Genomic DNA, 21,921 nt, shown 5'->3' on the forward strand with positions numbered 1-21,921 from the left:
GCGGAGCTACGACGTACCGTATCCACAGAGAAGACTCCTACACATAGGATAATACCCGGCATGCTGCACGGTTCTGTTCCCTTTGATACAATGGCGGTTTACGTCTCTAAATGTTCACAGCTAATGGCCAGTCCAATTGGTTTTATTACTGTGCAACGTCAAAGTATTTCTCTAGAAAGAAATGTCCGTCGTTGGAGGACAGGGTTACTCAGTAGTCTGTCTCACAATGCAGGGAAGCTAAGAAAGACCATAATAATTGAAAAAGTTATAAGCAAATGAGGAGACCTACCATGTTGTGAAATCTAACCACCACATAATGTTAAAGTTACAATAAAATAAATATGATTCTGTCCAATTCAATTTGAGCAACTTTTTCTGACTTTTTTTGACTTGAATTCTTAGGGGTGAAAAATAATTTGATCAGAGTATTGTTTATTTTTTAAAATATATTTAACATTTGAATTTTCGATATGTATTCGTGAATAAACAAACACACACACACACGCACGCACACGCACGCACGCACACACACACACACACACACACACACACACACACACACACACAGTGAAAGCCTCTGGCAGGGAGTGGAAGGGCTCTTCAATGAACACACAACTAATACACAAACAAATCCTTTAGATATTGTCGGTTTTAAACATTAAGCATTACTAGAATTAAAACTTTTAAAAGTGTCCTTTTAAAGGGGAAATACATTTTTATCTGGTTTTATTTACATAATTTTGGCCATCAGTTGTAACAGTTATGAGAACATATTAGGCAGGCTCTTCACTGCTGAGATCCAGGGATGCTGCTTCATCCCAATGACGTCCAACCAGGCAAAGACACATTGTAAAATGTAAGTAAATCTTATTATAACTGACAGGTGTGATGGAAAAACTAAATTTCCTTAAAAATTCAATAAATATAATCCACAAAAAACAGTTTTTTTGACTATTTACCACATATTTACCAACGCTATGATATTTGTAGCTGTTGGTAGTTCAATATATTAACAAAATGTTCAAAATGTAGCATTAGATGTGTGCCATATTAGCAGACGGCACACAAATCAAACTTAAAATATTGGCGGCAATTTCTGTGGATAATATATTTGAGGATCGGATGATGTTTTCACGACAGCAGATGTTCTCTTTGAATGGAGCAAGCAACAGTCCCTGAATTACGAAGATAGCGAATTATATTACTGCAAGAAAGTGGTACATTATGGGTGGTATGTAGCTTTAAAGGAAAGGTTCTAAATCAACGAGTATCTTCCAAAATGACGATCCGTTTTCCCTAACAGCTCAAGTCCATGTTTACTTCCTGTCATTCATGATCAAGACAGATGAACCCAAAACACACCAATCATTTAGTTTAACGGAACCTTACAAATGCCTCATTTTTATGCATTTGTAATTTGCTAAAATTTGTTAATGTAGACTTTTGCAAAGAGTACTTCATACTGTTCAAGCTGGTTAACTGCAGGATCAAGACATAAACACAAAACACTAATCATTTAGTTTTTTATTTATACAACTTACATGTCAAATTACTTACTAACCATTACAATCATATTGTTTAAAATCATTATTCAATAAACCACGATCACACAAACATGGTTAATAAAGAGCTTAGTCGTGACATATTGATAATCGTGCCCTCACGGCAGAAATTAACAGATTAAAAGTCATACAAAGAGAAATGAAACAGTAATCGCCTTGTACTGAAACTCAATTAGTTAATTATATTAAGTAAAGACAACTTCCTCAGGCACATAATTATCTCACAAATCATCTTTACAGTTTACAGTGAGGCTTTAGATTAAAGCTCTCCTTTTCATCATCGTGTCATTACAGTCAAACAAACTCATTACATTTTACTGGGGTCATTCTGTTGCTACTTTTATTCACCAGCCTGTTGGATTTGGTGGCACTGTGACCAAAATAAACTTCTGCCCACTGAGATAAACCAAGATCACAAATCTACCAACTCTCATTCTAATTATTATATTTCTGCTTGCTGAGTCACTTTATTATTACAGGTTTTTTCTATAACGGTTTTTGTTTCTGAAACAGTAATAACAGATAGAGAAGCATTACTGAACATCATATATGAACCACAACAATTCAGTCAGCAGGATTTAAACAGTGCAGCATATTAACAAAGGATTTATTTAAAGTGTGTGGTTTGAAATGTGTTTTTTTTTTTAACCATTCTTTATAATATATCAACCCCTCACAGCAGGGAGGGAGAATACTAATTCACATATACAGTGCATATGTGGCCTCATTAAACACTTGATAATGGTCATAAATTCATACAACCTGTCCTCACAGGTGCTCTTTACACATTTGACATATTTCACCATTATCTGCAGAAAGCTTTCTGTCCACAAACCCATTCAGGAGCATGTGGACGCACAGAATAGTGTCATCGTTCATTCCAATGATAGAACACGCTGCTTGACAGAGAGCCGCCACAGCTCAGAAATTGAGGCATTTAGAACAAATCATCCCAAAGTGATTCCTTTCGTCTCCTGTAAGTCATTGAAAATAATACCACTGTCTCACATTCGTAGTGTCTTGATAGGCCCTATTCTCTCTATTGAGCTCAGCTTCTGTCAAAGTACAGTTAAGTGTATATAACGTACACGCTGGTATCTGTAAAGTCATTAAAGTATCACTATGTTATTCATTATACGGAACAAGGTGGGACGGGTGGTGGGGCTCAGAGTAAAGGCAAATTGTTTTACCTTTATCATAATTGAAAGATTTTAAATGTTAAGACCATTGTGACTGAATTCAAGCTGATCCCAGCCGCTGTTCTCTACAAAAGAAGGCCTGAAAGGGAGTATTTGATTGTACAAAGCATTCACTTGAAGGGAAGTATCAACTTAAGGCTGTGAGGAACAGTCTGATACAATGTAGGACAGTGACATTTAAGGCATTTTAAATTCTTACGGCTCTGGAGAACAGCTGATGTATATGCAGGTTTTATCTACTGATGGTTTCAAAATGGTTTTCAGTATTTTATGTGAGATATTCTATATCTTCACTTTGTTCATCTCCGTCTTAATGCCTACAGCAATTGATAAAGGTTGTTGATAAACTACAGCTCTTTAATAACAATCATGACAAATGGCACAGTGTGTAATCAAATAAAATGGTGGTCCTCGTCGTCAGGGGAAACAACTAACACAGATTTTGCTGTTGGTTTGTTCCTAACATAAAGCGCTCGAATATGTGAAACATTCATAATAACATTTTGTTCTTGTTGGAGAGAGAAAAAAAAAAAAAAAAAAAAAAAAAAGGATGACATTTCCATCTTGGCTGGCTCACAATGAGGAGCCATCACACATGCAGCAGACAGAAAACATGGTCATCTAAAAGTGCAAATACTTGATTGTTTTCAGTATTCTTAAAATATATATATTTTTTTACACAAAATAACGATCTCACTAGAGATTTTGAATTTTCATTCCTGGTTTTGCTTTCATTCTCCTCAATAATTACTTTTAGATTGTTTAGGATGTCCACCCTGTTTACAGCCCACTGTGTAGAGATCAATGTAGACAGCTCCAACATGTTGCAGTATACCATGGCCTTTAGAGTGGCTGAGTATGGTGATCAACTCACCACTTATAGAGATGAAGGCTAAATCAATGCAGACTGGTAAATACCAGAAATGATATGATGTGTTAATGTGGCTAAGGTTGTGCTTATAAATGCAGTGTTGATGGGTCTCAGCCAGGAATCAAGGCCAGGGGTCCGCTCACAGTTTGGACCGCAGGGGCTTCAGGTACTTGTGGAAGGATTCATGGACCTGGGGAAGGAAGAAGGAATGGAATATTATTTAGACTGAAATAATGAACATGTAGGCTGAGCTCGCCGGGGATCAGGTAAGGCCTGCATCCGGTTCTTGTTGCTAGCATTTGGCCTACATTGAAGCCTGTTAGTAGCTTGTAAGGCCTTACTGCATCTTGGTAATTAAATCCCTTAGACCTAACAAAGGAGCATTTCATCAGTACCACCTGTGCCGTGACACTACTTTTATTTCATCCCTATGAATATGACTGACCTCTGTGGAGTTTAGCGGTGAGCGGCGAGCCCACTCAAACAAGTTCTCATAGACGTTGCCATCATATCGTCCCAAGACCGAATTCAGCTTCTTGTCGTGGTGATCGAAGGCATCGACTAGTGCCACAGCGTTGGGCCTCAGCTGAGACAGCAGCTCCTTGACACGAACAGAAACCTGCAGCACCTGGGGCACATTCAGCAGTCCAGCCTGAAATAAAACAGATGGAGATGTGGATGAAAACGTGCTGCTGGACCTCACTCAGCCGCCTTAACAGTGAGGAAACAGACAAGAGAGACAGCGGGTTGTTAAACAAAGCCTGAAGTCTTATATTTCATTGTCAATTTAAAGCTCAGCTGATGAAACAAAATCTAATTTGCATTTCTTTACCAGCCGCCCAGATATACAAACCCGACACACAAAGAATCCATTTTGTTAACTTAGAGACAAAAACGGAATTGAGGCTGGTATTTTACATGGAAGGAAGCAGACAGTAAAACTGACCAACAGCACAGGGAGTATGCAAATAACTGGGGCAGCTTTGCGCAATATGTCTGTAACACCTACAATACGATTATTAGTGAATGTGGACCATGTTGTTTCTGTATGTTATGATTTGTCTGACCTGTAGGAAGTCTCCAGAGTTGTTTTTGATGCCATTCAGGGCGTACAGCAGAGCAAGGGTCGACATCACCGAGTGTATCGCTGTGTCACCGACCTCCCCAAGCTTGTCAGTAAAGAGCTTCACTACAACATAGTGACAGTGGGCCTGGAGACAAAACAAAACCGGGGGGAAGGTAAATAAATAAGAAGGAAACGGACAGAAAAAGAAGAAATGAGATGGACATAAGCAGAATTTGAGTTTGACTTCAGTCTGCATCAGAACAAACAACATATTGGCTTTGGAGCTTGGCATCAATCTCTACAATGACCCATAAGTCCAAGCCATGTCTGTGTATCACAAGCTACAGAAGGCTTTAAACTGTGTGATGATCAAACACACAGACAGAACTTACATCTGTGGCTCTGACCAGGTCAACAGCACTGTTGTTCCAGGCGTCCTCCTGGCTCTTCCTGAGCTGCAACTCCTGCTGGATGCTCTTAGCTGCCAGATCAACGAGACTACAAACACAAACATTATCTGAATTAACCAAAGATGTTATTAATATACAGTAATAACACCATTATTAAGACACTTTTTACCTCCTCAGTTTTAACAACATGGCATACCATAATTATCTTTGCTGAAACATAAATAAATTATTACTAAAACGTAACTGTCCTTTGTTCCTAATGTCTGATCTGGTAGGCCACATTTTGCCACCCTCCAGACTGGCTTAGCGAGTGTTTGTGTTCACCACACAGCTGACACTGACTGACCAATGAATTTGAATGTGACTAAGACTGACAGCACGCGGGGATGTGGTCAGAGCCGCATATTATGTCAGTGAAATGATCAGAGGCAGAAAAATGGTCGACAACAGCACATCTAGACAGAACCATGAGCCAAGAGTGGAGGGATCAGAGCAGTAGTACATTGACTAAAGATAATAAATAACTTCAAAATGTTTTTTTTTTTGTACTTTAACATAAATAAAAAATGTGTCTGATAAAAATGTGGAAAACAACATGAAATGGTAAAAGGTGTTAAATAACTCCAATAGCTCAAGAAACTAGATCTTGTCTCTTACGTGGCAGCTCGCTGTTTGTAGACCTCCACCAGGCTAGCCAGGTCATTTATGTCGACCACGGTTGGTCTGGCAGCGACGGGCTGGGGCTGGACCCTCTGATGCTTTGGTTCATTCAGATATGACACAATGCCGCTCAGCTGCTGTCCTGCCTTAGCCTGCCGGTAGCTCTTCACCAGGAATCTGCATGGGCAAAAGTTGAAGAGGCACACAGGTGAGGGTTAAACAACTAAACCATGGGAGCACGAGCTGGCTGATGAACTATTTGGTGTTCACGGTCATGGAACTCAGCCGTACCCAAATGCAGTATTTCTTGTGGTACTGTTAAGAACGTAATTTATTTCTTCTTGTGTGATTGTGTATCAATTTGCTAATACCAAATCCAAGTGTGGTGTCAAGTATCAACCTCCTCATTCGTACCCATTCACCACAACTTCAGCCATTGTGTGTACTTCATGTTCAGTTAAGAGCTCATTGTGTCATTAAACATTTCAGTAACTGTTGGCACAACTTTGCCAGGGAAACATCACATAACAGCATTTTCAAACTGACCATTATAGTGCTGGTAGTAACTAACAATAACAGCTATCATTTAGGGTTATAAAAGGTCACCTGTGTTTGTTTATACTGTGGGAGGAGTGAGGGTGTGTCCCCTGCATTTATGGTATGATAGGGCTGCTGAGTGGGTGTATGTTTATGAGTTATGCCTGTGTGTGTCTATATTTGTCTCGGTTACAAAAAGCTAAATGTGTGTACTTCAGTGAGAGCCCTGCTGTTTGAGTACCTGTACTAAAATCAATTCTGGTTTTACGTCAATGTTACTATAAGTTTAAATGTTACAGCTTAAAGTAGACAACTACTTCATGAGCACTCTAACAACACAGAAACAAGCCACCCAGGCTTTTCCAGCGTGTGTTTGAGTCAGAGTTGGGTGGAGAACTTGGTCTTGGTAAGGATTGTTGTCATACGAGTCTGTGTGACGAGTTACCTCGCAGTCTGCAGCATCATGACAGTATTCTCTCCCTCGTAGGTGCACGTAGGGGTGAAGTTGACGTAAATGTCGGGCAAGGCGCTGCTGCGGGAGTAGCCGTGGCCGCCACATGACATGCGGCACACCTCGATGGCAGAGTTGGTTGCCCATGTGGTGAAGGCCTTCAGGCCAGCAGACAGGGCATGGAGCTGGAGATTGGAAGATAAAGAGGGTGAAAAGAGCTTCATGGAGGCACTAGTTGCCAATTATACACATTTAAAATAAAAATGAAATGTTTGTACTAGAATTTGCCATGGATGATTTATTGCCCTGACGAGAATATGAGAAACAGTAAGTAATCTACAGCCCAGTCAGTCAATATGCATCATCCTCTGTCCTCATCAAACCTAGATCACATCCTTCATGGTCATGTCCAGTCAGTACCTCGGGCAGCTCACTGAAGTCCCCCTGGTTGATGTCTCCAGTGATGCGGTGGTAGGTCTGGCTCATATACTGGCCAACAAAAGTGAAGGCATAGGCCATAGCCAGCAAAGGGAAGAGCTTGTACTGCTGCGTCTGGTAATCGAGGATCTGAGGCTCTGGTTCTCTGTGGGACACAAACACACAGGTTGGACTTTTCAGGATCTCATATAAAAGGTTGGACTTCCCTTTGATACATGGGAATGTGGTAAAAAAACAGTGCTACTTCCATCTCCTGTTGGAATTATGTCGACATTTCTGAACCTCGACCCTGACCAGCGAGAATACTGTGAATGTCCAGTGCCATAAGGTCAAATCTAATTTTGAGCTTGACCTTAAGCATGTGTTTCCTTGCAACTTCTGTGAGTAATGAAATGTTTGTGTAGCTGTTTGCTGAAGTACACTCATTTGTGTTGACTGACCCCGGACGGATTTCAGACTGGTGTCGAACAGAACTGTAGCGGATGGCGATGGTGCAGGATTTGGAGAGGGCCCGGGCTGACTCGCCTACAATCATGGAGCGGATGAACACCATGGTGCCGTAGGTCAGCTTGGCACTTGGTGGCTTCAGATATGTTCCATCTGGCTCCACCTAGTGGAGAGACAGAGTCATTCTAACTGCAGATGCCTTGAGGAGCAAACATCCCACTATGAATGTAATACACTGTATAAACTCAGTTTATTATCACAACAGTTTATAAGGCACACCCAAATAAAAGTAATGCAGTCAAATACAACAGTACTGGAATAAAGCTACCTTCATGAAGATGGTAATGTTCAGTTTTTCGTTGAGGCTTTTTTCACAGAGATGTTGATTACATTTTGGAGAATGTTTGCGTCAAAGTTGAATCAACACCTCTCCAAAAAAGTTGAAACAAAATTGTAACTTTCATGAAGGTAGGATAGACAAAGAAGGATGAGATGTACTGATAAAAAAAAAACTTTGTCCTTCCTTATTTGGTAGACAAAACCCAGCCCTGCAGTTATTTTCTTAACAATTTAAGTCTCTGCATAGAACTTACCATGGAGGCAATCAACTTAAATCAACTGTCCTCAGGGAAACAATCAACGCAAATAATGTCACGTTACCTTGGCGTATTTCATCAGCATGTTGTCTCGTGGGATTCGCACGTTCTCTAGTTTCAGGAAGCCGTTGTCAACTTCACTGAAGCCAAACTTGGGGCCGATATCTCCAACAACAATACCTAAGAGAGAAATAGGGAGGCAGAGACGGGAAGGTAAATGAGGAGTGACTTTACCACAAACACTAAATCCAGACGCAGACGGCGGTTACCTGGCAAGGGGACGTGTGTGTCCATGTCACGGATGGGTACAATGAAAGCATGCAGGCCGTGGAAATTTCCCTGAGTATAAAGCTGGGCTAGAACTATGGCATGGTTGGAGGTCTTTCCAACTAGAAAGAGAGGGAGTGAGAGGGTTAAAACGTGTTTGTTCTGAATGTCAACGAGGTTCTCAGCCTGAAAGAAAAACAAGAAAAAAGCAGTGCAACATCTAGATGACAACAAAACATATTCCTTACAGGAATTCTGGTATTATTCCAATTCCAGGCTGCAAAATATTTCTTGTCCAGTCCTGCAGAGACGTGACAGTGTGAGTGTACTTACGTCCTCCAGGCCACCATTTGATGGAGCTGACTGTGGGACTGTTCAAGACAAACTCTTGCGTGGCTGGGTCATATGTTGCTGTAGTCTCCAGCCCCCTGAGGTGTGTGCCTAGACATCACATCAAAGCCCATCAAACACGCACTCACACACACTGAAATTAACTGATGCAACATTAACAGACTGAAGATTAATCAATGAATCATGCAATACTTCAGCATAAATCAAATAGGATGATGGATAGAAGACATGTTTAGTCCATGACAACTTGAAATATGCATTTATAGGTTTCTGAACTCTTTCAAATCAAAAATATAATGGATGAAGCCAACATAAAGGAGCAAACCAGTGCACGTTGTAGGTGTTTGACAGATCAAAAAACATATGCAACAATCATATTTTAAGATAATTCAACTCTGCTATGCTGTATCCATGTCATGCCATGTGCTTGATGGCTTCGGAGTTTGAATCTAAAAGAAACAAACTGGTTGGTCTAATCAAACTGGAACGTGTGTTGCTATACTGGTCTGCAACTAAAGCCAGAGGCTGAAACAAACATATACAAACTATCTAAGATTGTTAGTTCAAGAAACACATGTGTCATAAACACATGAGAAGGGGTGATAAGAGTGTCGGAGAGGTAGTTTGTCGGGGTAGTGTGTCAGGGAGCATAACACCTAGTGACAGACTCTCTCAGGTTTGGGCATGCACGTCAAAGGAAAATCTAATTTTGTACAAACTTGTGATAACTTTTTACTTGTCCAGTGGGTCAACTGACACAAGTGGTCAGATTTGTAAAATATGTTTAACCATATCAAATAATTGAGCTACTTTTGGTTGCATTCATCATCAAGTTCATTTTCATTTTTATCCAACACAAAAGGAAAATAATGATGGAGAAGATGTTAAAACACCTGCAAGTCAAGCAAACAATAAACCTCATTATTCATGGAAGTATTTTAGTATGAATACAAACTAGTACAAATAAGGTTAACATTAGATTTAACTAAAGCATGAGAACTATCACAATCCTAAAAATGTAGCACCTACATGTAGACAATGTCATTACGCAACAATTCTGGGGTCTATTGCCAGTAATAAAGTAACCAAATAATCCCTGTCTGCTGACCGGCCTAAACAGGCCTGATATTTTGGACTGCTCTGTTCATTTTACCGTGGCCCATCTCGGTCTGAGCGTAGGTGCCGATGATCTCTAGGTTCCAGGCGGGCATGAAGAAACGGTCCATCTGCTCTGGGGTGGCCTGGTTGAGCAGTGTGGGCAGGAACATCCCCAGATGGAGATCCAAGGGCTCTGGCCTGTCCGGGTGCACACAGCTAGGGCCACGCAGGACAGGGGCAAGTGGGAAAGAGAAGCAGGTGGTGATGCGGAGAGGGAAAGGAGGGAGATGTAAGTGCAGATCAATGGAGGAGAGGATGTTGGATTAAGTATTTTCAAAGATCCACAGGAGGGATTGTGCGTAAGAGTTGATATGGTTCAGATGAAGAACAAGCGATGGAAGAGATAAAGACAGAGGTTGTGCAGGAAAGCAGTGAAGACAAATTAAAACAGCTTTTGAGCATATCATGCATATTGATTTGATCAAACTCCACTCATTTAAATCTGTCTTTAGGAGCTGCACCAAAAAAAGTTCCCCTGCTGACGTGTGATTGAATACCTCAGTTATGTACAGCACTTCAGTCACTGTTTCTGACCATAAACTGATCAAATCAAAGCATTAAGGTTCAGTATCAAACGCACTCCTATTTTAGCTGCCTCTCACATTTCCTATATACCAAGTGGTCACATATAAACTTCTTGTTCAGTACCACCTGGATGTTCAACTACTCTGGCAACATGCAGTTTAGAAGACAACACACATGTTTAGAGAACATGAGATGGATATTTTGGACATTAAAATGAAGTCTTGGCAGATAACAATTGTGAGGTAGGCTAATTAAAAGAAAAAAATGCTAACGAATGCAATTGTTAGTTGTAGCTCTAGAAAAGTGACCACGGCCACATTAAGTCACAAGTCACGACATACGTAAGTGATACTCTTGGATTTGGCCAAGTGTTGCTCCGATCTGCTAGAACACTAAACGAAACGAAATATCCATTAAAGACGGGGTCATTGGGTCTAAACTTACAGTGTAGTTTGCGCAGATCCACCACTAATTCATAATAACATCCATTAAACTTTGTTGCAGCAAGGCAACAAACAACAGCTGGCACGGCCTACAGTCTCTCCGATTACAAAGAGACATTGAGAAGCTAGAACCCAGCCTCATTATGGGATCCCAGACCACACATGTCCACCTGCTGTTGATGAGAGATTGCATGAAGTCTACACTACCTACTAATTCACACACCAGAACAACTTCTTCACCATTCCAGAGATCAACAGCCAAACAAAAGACAGACCAGATTAACAGAATGATTAAAACTTTGCATAGTTGCAGAAAGTGATGGTAAAGCTTGTGTGCATTTGGATTACTGTGTCTTGATTATTTTCCATCAGTGCATTATCATGAAATTAAGATGGGAGAGTTGTGAGGAGGAAAGCAGTAGAACCCCTGAATGTAGACGGGAATACGTTTTTGACGAGACAAAACTACAATTATCTTTTATTAAGCTACTACTAACCCTAAAGGGTGTAAGGGACAACCACTAGAGGAGCGTTGTTAGTAACGAAGCTACAGCACACCTTCTTAACTAGCCACAATTCATCACGTCTTGTTAGAACAAAATGTAACGTATGGACACAGTTGTCAGGACGCGCATGCAACTACTTTTGAATTTTCTACATGATTTGGGTCTGTCAAACACATACAAAGAAATCACCAGAGCTGCTCTTGGAACTCCAAACCTGTGGTAACGGGCCTCTTTTTCCGGCCCCAAATATCATTTTGGCTAAATATCTAAAAACACAAATGCCAATTTGTACTATTTCATAAACAGCACGATCAAGTTGTGTTTGAGGGCCTTTAACAACAACAACAACAACAACAACAAGCAAGTAAATAAGTTCAGGGCTAAGTCCAGGACTGACCGTGGCCCATTTCAGTTTGGGCATATGTGCCCAGGGCCTGGAAGGACTCTGCCAGAGGTATCCATTTCCTGGACTGCTGAGGGTCACACTGGCTGTACAGGGTCGGGAGGAACATGACAAAGTGTAGCCCCAAGGCCTCATGCTGGTTGCCTTTCACCATACTGGGTGACAGGAAAATTTAGGATACACAGCTTAAATTGAGATTCGCCGTTACTCCGACATTATGTAACTGATGCATTTGCTGACTTGTGCCATAAAAAGCACTTTGGCTATGGCTGAGGTCAAGTTTATCACACACATACAATTTAGTAACATGTCTGGTCTCTGTCGCCTTGCAGATTAAATAAAAGTCTCCAGTTGAGGTACTTCATCACTTGGAGTGGATAAAGCATATTTGTCATATTTAACAATACCTTTTAGAGCTTCCTTCTGGAAAACAATCACATTACTACTGGGACTGACAGCTCAAGAAGTAGTAATCTGATCCACATATATACGTATCCTATCCTAACGTTCAGCCACAATTAAAATGATTATTTAGAAAAACATGTATATATCATATCATATAGGCTGACAGAAAGCTTGGGAGTACACACTGAAAATTTGAGAAAAACCTAAAAAGAAAACAAAATAAAAATGGATTATCTATTACACTGCATTACGTTGTGCAGCGAGTGAAAGCTGGGACCTTGCATACTGTACCCTCTGACACAGTTTTAATCTTAACTTGAACTTTGCTCCAACTGCATTCAATGGCCACACACAGCTACACAGATCGTTGGTTAATACATGACACATTGTCCATAGGAAATGTCTTAACGACCCTGCTGTTTAGTTGTTGGATACAGTTATCGGACAGTTATGGAACTGGTGGCAAAATCCTGTTCAAATGGTCCACCACTTTTAATGGCTGTTCTCATATCACGCCGCCCGAGCTGCATCATGACAACCTTTGGTACGTGAAAACTATCACTGGCAATGCCACTTTGTATCCGTCAGTCAAACCTTCGATACTGGCGGTACCTGACCGAGGTCATAATAGTTTTCTTTACATTAAAAACATGTTTTCAGTAGAAGTATATTCACATATTGCGTTTGTAAACTTAAGCTTCTGAGAAAAAACATTTTATTGTTTGTCACTTTCCTCTATTCATTTGAATTGGAAATGACACAAAGTACACCGTAGAATTTCGTATTTCTGGCTCTGCACTACTAGTGTGAGAGTGTGAATCACTTCACCACCTCCATGTTTATAAGGACAAACAATGATTGGGCTGTTGAGTGCCTTATATTGCTTGCTAAAAATGATTTTAGTGATAATGGAGAACATTACTACATCTCCAAAATTCTTATATGGAGGTATCATGATGTACACAACTCATATCCAAATTATTGCGCCGGAGCTAAAAATGTTTAACACATGAGATCTTTTCTTGAGCACTTCAAAAAGGACATAATCGCCTTTTCTCATGGGCTTGTTGTGTCGACCTCTCCTAGCAGCTGATTCGACAGTATTTTGGCTGCCTTCTCATCATAGGGTCATAATAGTTTGCTCACATGTCGACTCGTTTACCACATACTTCTTGTAGCAGTAGATCTCCTCTGGGTCTGCAATGCCATACTCTCTGAGCTTCAGGATCATTTGGGCACTTTTTTTAACAGCCTGGTCATAGCGCTCACTGCGGGACAGGAAGTTTGGGTCCTCCTCCTTAAAGTCCGGGTCGCTGAAAACCATCGACTCTATAGTGGAAATGAAATCAGAAATTTATCTTTTGGTTAAACAGCTGCTCTAGTCTATACAATACATATATTAAAAATTAAGTGGACATTTCTAAAAGTCTGTTACATGTGTATCAATATTTAAATGTGTATTAAGTGGGATAACAAGTAAGTACAGTAGGTTGTTAGAAAACATAAAGATTGGCCATCACTTTATATTCCCAGTGACTTATAGTTAAATTACCATGACTTCCTTCTGTTTAACAACATTCACAGTCAGACCGACAACGATCACAGACTTCTGGCCGTACAAGCTACAAGCAGATTACCTCTAAATAGCAATGCACACACAAAATAACTGTGGTGCATACAATACATCCATTCTTAAACAGCTGTGTCACAATGCATCCTGCAAAGTCCACATTTTGAGACCAAAGACATCATATATGCTTGGTCGATAAGGGAAGCCTTCTTTTGTCAGTTCATATTTCGCTTCCCTCAGCTTTCTGTAATCAAATGTATGTTAATCGTTTGTTCAGTGGAATGTTGTGGCAAACTCATTCATTAATAAGTCAATGGACAGAAACTCAATAAGAAACTTGAGAATCGATTAATCTTTGAGAAAATAATACAAAATTCTCTGGTTGCAGCTTGCAAAATGTGATTATTTGTGGGTTTTAAATGTAGTCTTCATTTTTCCATGAATTGGCATTCGTCAACATTGAAATTAAACATATTGTTCTGAGCCACATGTTATGGCTTGCCTAAAGAGGATATGAATAAAGTAGCACGGCCTCTTACGCGTGAAGTTCAGTTGTAACGTAACGTTGAACGTTACATAATTGGAACAGTGTACGCCAATGTAACCTTTGGGATACACCACATCCCCCTTACATAACTAACTTGATTGATACCCCCTTAACATGATATTAGGTTGAGATTAGCAAACAGCCAATGAAAGCACATGCTAACCGCTAGCTTCCTTTTTCTCCACAGTATTGTTTTGCTAATATCCGGACTGTCATCATCATATGAAGTTGTCGGTGTCGGTGTCGGTGTCGGCGGTAACGAGCCCAACAACTCCTCGCACGTTCGGGCAAAGTAGACGTTTCAAACTCACCAATCTCTCGCCGTCTTTTGGTCTTTTCAGGCCCCCCGTTCAAAATGTGGGTCAGTTTCTCGACGTCAAAAGTGGCGTTTTGCCGCTCTCTCGTAATATCAGGATTCATGGTTCTGTATCTGACTGGATATCTACACTGTTTAAAAACAAATGTGTTTTATAACCTCAACCTGACGGGTCCGTCGGTTCTCCTCCTGACGCAGCCGCAGAGAGGTGCGGAGACAAGTCATGTGACACATACCCCGCTAGTACCATAGACTGTGAAGGTAGCATACAGGCCCAATTATTATTTTAAAAGTACTGCTATATGAACAAAAGGGCAATAACATTTGGTTTGCAAACACTTTAAACACATCAGGTGCTTTTTAACAGCAGTATTCTCTTTACACAGTAGCAGTTATATCTCTTCACTATCTGTGCTCAGTGTGTGACTGTATGTGAAACGTTCCACTGCTGTGCAACAGGAATAACATGTTTCAGCACGTTTCAGCAAAATATATATCTTCTGTCTTCATGACAGTCAGAGCATGTGAATGCAGCTCTACTGTTCATTAATATAAGAATAAAGACACTTTACGCACAATTTAGGTGTATTTTCCCTTTAACTCACGAGCTGCAGGTAGCATATTTTAGACTTAATGTGAATATAATTCATACTTTGTTGGCATCTTATTCTGAAAACCGGATGTTCGTCTGAAGAAACCGGATGTTGTCTCACGTTAATCTTTCCGCTAACTTTCAAAGCCCGATCTGCGCACATTGAGAACGTTCCTCAGACCGGCATCTTCCACAACAGTGATTCTTAACCATGGGGCCGCGGCCCACGATGGGGCCTCGAACGCCACCTAGAGGGCCGCAAAAAACTTTCAGTTTTGCACCTGTGGGCCGCGAGGGCCGCGGGACCGCATAGGTTATCAATTGAAGACACCAGAGATATTACTGTTCTCCATGAGACGCTCAGTTACAATATAGCTTCCCACCACCTGGTGGCGGTAATGCGTCAGTCAGTTGTTTAACAAGCTACAATAAGCAGAAGAAGACACTCAGCTAGCCGCTAGCCCAGGCATGGGCAAACTACGGCCGTTGGGTTTTTTAATTCGGCCCGTTAAATATTGGTACAAAATTGTCCAAACTATAATAAAGACTAGAGCTGGGCAGTATACCGTTTCCCGTATGATATGAATTCTTCACATATTATTATACCGATGCATAACCAAAACAACTGCTGTCTGCTTTCAACAGGCAGCTAAATATATTCTTTGCTGCTAATGCACAGCGGTCAGCGCTAGTTGTCTTATATGTATTGAGAGGGAACCCGAGTCATGGTCATAACTTTATAACACAACAATTAACAACCCACAACTAATGCTCTTTAACAGAGAAAAACACAACAGCACACAACAGTCTGTGACACATAAACAATTTGTAACACTAATAATTGTACATATATAAAATTTCACCGCCGAACTGCATGCTGGGTACAGCTCGCGAGCGAGCCTGCTTGCTAGCACAACAGTCTGCTAACAGCTGGGAGAGGCTCCGCTCCAGTAACGTTACATTAAAGAACAGAACAGAGCGATGCAGGATGAACAAAGACAGACCGGAGCAGTGTTACATCAGTGTTACATCATTTAATGAACCATAAACATTATATGATTTAACCACTAGAGGGCAGCAGTGTTACATCATTGAATGAATCATAAACATTACACGATTTAACCACTAGAGGGCAGCAGTGTTACATCATTTAATGAATCATAAACATTACACGATTTAACCACTAGAGGGCAGCAGTGTTAAATCATTTAATAAATCATAAACATTACACGATTTAACCACTAGAGGGCAACAGTGTTAAATCATTTAATTAATCATAAACATTACATGGTTTAACCACTAGAGGGCAGCAGTGTTAAATCATTTAATGAGTAATACACATTACATAATTTAACCACTAGAGGGCAGCAGTGTTACATCATTTAATGAATCATAACATTACACGATTTAACCACTAGAGGGCAGCAGTGTTAAATCATTTAATGAATCATAAACATTACACGATTTAACCACTAGAGGGCAGCAGTGTTACATCATTTAATGAATCATAAACATTACACGATTTAACCACTAGAGGGCAGCAGTGTTAAATCATTTAATGAATCATAAACATTACACGATTTAACCACTAGAGGGCAGCAGTGTTAAATCATTTAATGAATCATAAACATTACACGATTTAACCACTAGAGGGCAGCAGTGTTAAATCATTTAATGAATCATAAACATTACACGATTTAACCACTAGAGGGCAGCAGTGTTACATCATTTAATGAATCATAAACATTACACGATTTAACCACTAGAGGGCAGCAGTGTTAAATCATTTAATGAATCATAAACATTACACGATTTAACCACTAGAGGGCAGCAGTGTTAAATCATTTAATGAATCATAAACATTACACGATTTAACCACTAGAGGGCAGCAGTGTTAAATCATTTAATGAGTAATACACATTACACGATTTAACCACTAGAGGGCAGCAGTGTTACATCATTTAATGAATCATAAACATTACACGATTTAACCACTAGAGGGCAACAGTGTTAAATCATTTAATGAATCATAAACATTACACGATTTAACCACTAGAGGGCAGCAGTGTTACATCATTTAATGAATCATAAACATTACACGATTTAACCACTAGAGGGCAGCAGTGTTAAATAATTTAATGAATCATAAACATTACACGATTTAACCACTAGAGGGCAGCAGTGTTAAATAATTTAATGAATCATAAACATTACACGATTTAACCACTAGAGGGCAGCAGTGTTACATCATTTAATGAATCATAAACATTACACGATTTAACCACTAGAGGGCAGCAGTGTTACATCATTTAATGAATCATAAACATTACACGATTTAACCACTAGAGGGCAGCAGTGTTAAATCATTTAATGAATCATAAACATTACACGATTTAACCACTAGAGGGCAGCAGTGTTAAATCATTTAATGAATCATAAACATTACACGATTTAACCACTAGAGGGCAGCAGTGTTACATAATTTAATGAATCATAAACATTACACGATTTAACCACTAGAGGGCAGCAGTGTTAAATAATTTAATGAATCATAAAAATTACACGATTTAACCACTAGAGGGCAGCAGTGTTACATCATTTAATGAATCATAAACATTACACGATTTAACCACTAGAGGGCAGCAGTGTTACATCATTTAATGAATCATGAACATTACACGATTTAACCACTAGAGGGCAGCAGTGTTACATCATTTAATGAATCATAAACATTACACGATTTAACCACTAGAGGGTAGCAGTGTTACATCATTTAATGAATCATAAACATTACACGATTTAATGGTAGTGTAATGGTAGTGTAGTGGTAGAAAAAATGAAGACGACAGTGGTGCCATACCCCCCACAAAAGTCTAAATGTGTGCGCAAGTACAATCCTGACTTTCTTAACACTTTCAGTGTGTGGAATGTGGGCTAATGCTATCAAACGAAGCACTGAAGCCTTCAAAAATAAAGCGACACCTAGCGACGAAACATCCAACGCTCGTGGGAAAGCCTGTTGGGCTTCTTCTTGTGTATGCAGGTTTACATACACATGATAAATAAATGTCTTTGTGATCATCACATTGTATCATCTCATTTATTTGACAAGGGTTTTGCCTGTTCAACTCCGCGAGGACGCCGGCGTCCTCGATCCCCTCCCCTTCCGTTCCTACGGCTTGCTTGCGCAAACTACGTCACAAAACATGGCCGTGTTTGGTATCCCAGCATGCCCAAAACCCTCATCTTTGCAAAGAAATCATCGATTTTCTTTTATTTCTTATGGATTTTTCACAAAAGGAGCCCAAACACACACTGTCCAAAGTCGCCATAACCGCCGCAAGTCGGATCTTGCAGCATTTCCTCGGAAAAAGACACATTACAGACCCAACAATGTGCTAGCGGATGTTATCATGGAGCTAGTAGCTTCAGAAAACGCTAGTACTTAAAGTACAAACCTTATCTTCCTCTTCTGTAAACCATCAACCAACGTATAACCTTGCGTTACTGAGCTACCCTCATACTCAATCGTGTGCTCAGTCGCAGCCATTACGCACAGTAAGTCCGCTACTTACATACCATCTCCGACCATATATATATAGTTTTTGCAATTTGCAAAGGCTAAAAATAAAAGGAAAATAATATAATATCAAAATATAAAGGGAGAAACACCTTTAGTGTGTCAGAATATCATTTGGTTACCATGTGTCCATTTGGGTCTCCAAATATCCTTTTAGAGCTCCGCCTGGATCTCTTCATGGAAGAAACACTGTAGAATCGTCATACTAGTTACAGCCCTATACTGTCATTTGCCTGTACAGATACAGCCACAGGCATTATTTATACTGAAAGATACTTTATTTTATGCGGACAAAAATCTTCAATTTTTACTGACTCCAAAGGCCCACTGCTCTGTTTCTATATGACCTACAGGTTTTCTGACACTTTTGATGCATATAGTCACAGTGGTTCAGAAGCTACAGCCATTTTAATTTGGGTATGTCATTTTAGGCGGTTTTGCTCCAAAATAGGGGTGGAGTTGAACAGGTAACAATATAGTTATTGAATACAAACAAACCAAGAGTGAGATCAATTAGTTTAACTAATAGTGTTAATATTTGAATGGGCCCCGGGACACTTTGTACTTGAAAAGTTGGGCCCCGAGGTCAAAAAGGTTAAGAACCCCTGTTCCACAACACTAACCGGCTGCAGTTTGTATCCACTTCTATGTAGCATCTGTTAGCTTGTCTTGCTTTTGTTTATCTCTACTTCTCCCACACGCTGCATCAACGTAGTCTGAAGACTTCCTCCACCGCTGCCAGTGAGCAACGGACTTTCACAATAAAAATAATTTTAAAATGCGTTAACGCGCTATAAAATAATTGTCGGTGTTAATTAATGAATGCGTTAATGCGATAATAACGTGTTAACTTGCCCAGCACTAGTTTTTATATAAATAAGCTTTATTATTATCAATCAGACAGCATATGTCTTATTAAACCTCCATTGCACAACATGAGACTAATAGCCAACAATCGAGCATTACATATTACAATTACACAGAAGAAAAGGTTTTTCTACAAAACGTGGTGTTTGTCGTCCAATATAAGAGCCAATCACATCAAAAAAAGCATGATACCTTAATAACTTTGTTGATTTGAATGGCCATCATTACCTTAGATCTGTTTCCAGATGACAAGTTTGCCATCAACTTACTGGAGCAAATACGGGCTGCAAGTAAGTAAATTATGTAATTATTATGATAAACATTGATAATTAAATGCACAGGGATAATTCTTTTGAATGTTTAGACTTTCTTTCTCCGCAGTAAACCCACAAATAGCGATGCACCAGATTTGTATTAAAAACAGCGTTGTCACCCAGCCTCCTGTCTTCCCCACTCATTAACCTCAAACATTCAGGTTGTTTTCCACTTGGCATTTGACATGAAGTGCTTTGATCACCTTCTGGCATACTGCACACCAGCTCACAACACGTATAAAGAAAAAAATTCTAACTAAAAGTGGATGTGGATCATCAATGTCCTCTCTGAGTTGATGAAGAAGACCCTGCTCATCTTCATCATGTTGTTCATCTGAATCCAAAGTTGTGAAGAATGCAACATGCGGTGACAGTTGCACTGATATTTGCAACACGTTTCATGTGAAGACATTTGATCCTCCTGAATTTAGATTTCAGGATGCCTAAAGCATACTCAATGGCCACACGAGCTGCAGTGAGCTTTCGGTTAAAGCGCCTCTGCCTGGCTCTTAGGTGCCCATTACCTCGGTAGGGTTTCATCAGTTGTCGCAACAGAGGATAAGCTGAATCACCGATGATGTGCATTCCCTCTGGGACCAGGGCCTGGGGATCTTCTTCAAATAGCGGTGCAACATCGATGTTGCGAAATGCTCTGGCATCATGCCAGCTACCAGGGTTACATGACAGAAGCTCCGTTCACAGTCACAGAATCCGCTGAAGATGGAATAGAATTTTCTGTTATAATAGGCTATGGGATTGTTGCAATGTAGTTTAACAACATCCATCGACAGCACAGACTGTATTTGGAAATCCAGCTGTTTGAAAGTGTAACTTGGACATGTGAAGTGGTTCCCCTGTAGGCCACGAAATGCGATGGGACAGATGTGTAGTGACCAGGCAACAGAAGTGATGGAGATGTGTTGAAAGTGTAGATTTTGAAATGTTGAATCTGTCTGCCACACCCCTATAACTCCTGGTTAGACAGAGTCCACAGACAGGCGAGAACACTGTTAGACACAGGTAGTTTGGTTTGCTGTCTGTTCATGTAGTGTGGTCCCAGCGTGGTCATAAGGTCCTAGTTAGCAAAGAAGAGTCAAACTGAAATGCAAATCTTAGTTATTATATCTAGCCCTGAAATGCTGTAGGTAAGCCTACCTCCACTTGTCCTCTTGAGAGCGTGACATGACTTCTGAAGTCTGTGACATTATACAGGACAACCGCTCCACCAAAATGTGGTATTTTTGGAACCAACCTAGAAAAGAATAATGAAACTGATTCTTTACAGAATTCTAAAGAACTCTTTAACCATATAAAAAGACATGAACATCTCACTTTTTGATACATGGGACCTTTAAGGTTAGAAAAAAGATCATGTTTGTGTTAAAATAATGTAACAATCGTAAATAAATAACCACCCTTAGCAGGCTTTTTAACGCAACCTTACGAATGCCTAATTTCTATGCATTTGTTTTTATGTAGACTTTTGCAAAGAGTACTTCATACTGTTCAAGCTGGTTAACTGTAGGATCAAGACATAAACACAAAACACACTAATCATTTCGTTTTTTATTAATATAACTTACATGTCAAATTATTTAATAACCATTACAATCATATTGTTTAAAATCATTATTCAATAAACCATGATCACACAAACATGGTTAATAAAGAGCTTAGTCGTTACATATTGATAATCGTGCCCTCACGGCAGAAATTAACGGATTTAAATGAAGCACTAATCGCCTTGTACTGAAACTCAATTAGTTATCTTATCATAATTATCTCACAAATCATCTTTACAGTGAGGCTTTAGATTAAAGCTCTCCTTTTCATCATCGTG

At 39.9% G+C, this 21,921-nt stretch overlaps 1 protein-coding gene across 4 annotated transcripts; it reads right to left on the bottom strand.

Moving 5' to 3' along the window:
- Window positions 1-1,509: 1,509 nt before the first annotated feature.
- LOC142948336 (peroxisomal acyl-coenzyme A oxidase 1-like) lies at window positions 1,510-14,885 on the bottom strand. 4 transcript variants are annotated; one of them, XM_076090308.1, is made up of 14 exons: window positions 14,724-14,885; window positions 13,465-13,624; window positions 11,885-12,045; window positions 8,838-8,945; window positions 8,507-8,626; window positions 8,302-8,417; window positions 7,635-7,804; window positions 7,177-7,339; window positions 6,751-6,941; window positions 5,766-5,945; window positions 5,091-5,196; window positions 4,700-4,843; window positions 4,078-4,284; window positions 1,510-3,822 (listed from the first exon to the last, which is right to left on the bottom strand). In XM_076090308.1, the coding sequence occupies exons 1-14, from the start codon at window positions 14,830-14,832 to the stop codon at window positions 3,772-3,774; spliced, it is 1,986 nt and encodes a 661-aa protein (XP_075946423.1). In that variant the 5' UTR covers window positions 14,833-14,885; the 3' UTR covers window positions 1,510-3,771. The 4 variants fall into 4 exon arrangements, with proteins under 4 accessions (XP_075946423.1, XP_075946422.1, XP_075946424.1 ...); XM_076090307.1 differs by lacking the exon at window positions 11,885-12,045 and adding an exon at window positions 10,009-10,169 and having other exon boundaries at window positions 14,724-14,884; XM_076090309.1 differs by having other exon boundaries at window positions 11,885-11,976; window positions 14,724-14,884.
- Window positions 14,886-21,921: the final 7,036 nt, after the last annotated feature.

This window comes from Anarhichas minor, unplaced genomic scaffold, assembly GCF_050575085.1.
Source record: "Anarhichas minor isolate MPS153535 unplaced genomic scaffold, ASM5057508v1 ptg000012l, whole genome shotgun sequence".
Taxonomy (NCBI): Eukaryota; Metazoa; Chordata; class Actinopteri; order Perciformes; family Anarhichadidae; genus Anarhichas; species Anarhichas minor.

Bases quoted from the DNA above. Each gene is read 5' to 3' on its own strand.
- LOC142948336 (XM_076090308.1), bottom strand. From the start codon at position 14,832: ATGAATCCTGATATTACGAGAGAGCGGCAAAACGCCACTTTTGACGTC. The intron at 12,046-13,464 runs GTATGTGGTAAA...CCTGTCACCCAG, and splicing joins GAGATCTACTGCTACAAGAA to TATGGTGAAAGGCAACCAGC. The intron at 4,844-5,090 runs GTAAGTTCTGTC...TTTTGTCTCCAG, and splicing joins ACCTGGTCAGAGCCACAGAT to GCCCACTGTCACTATGTTGT.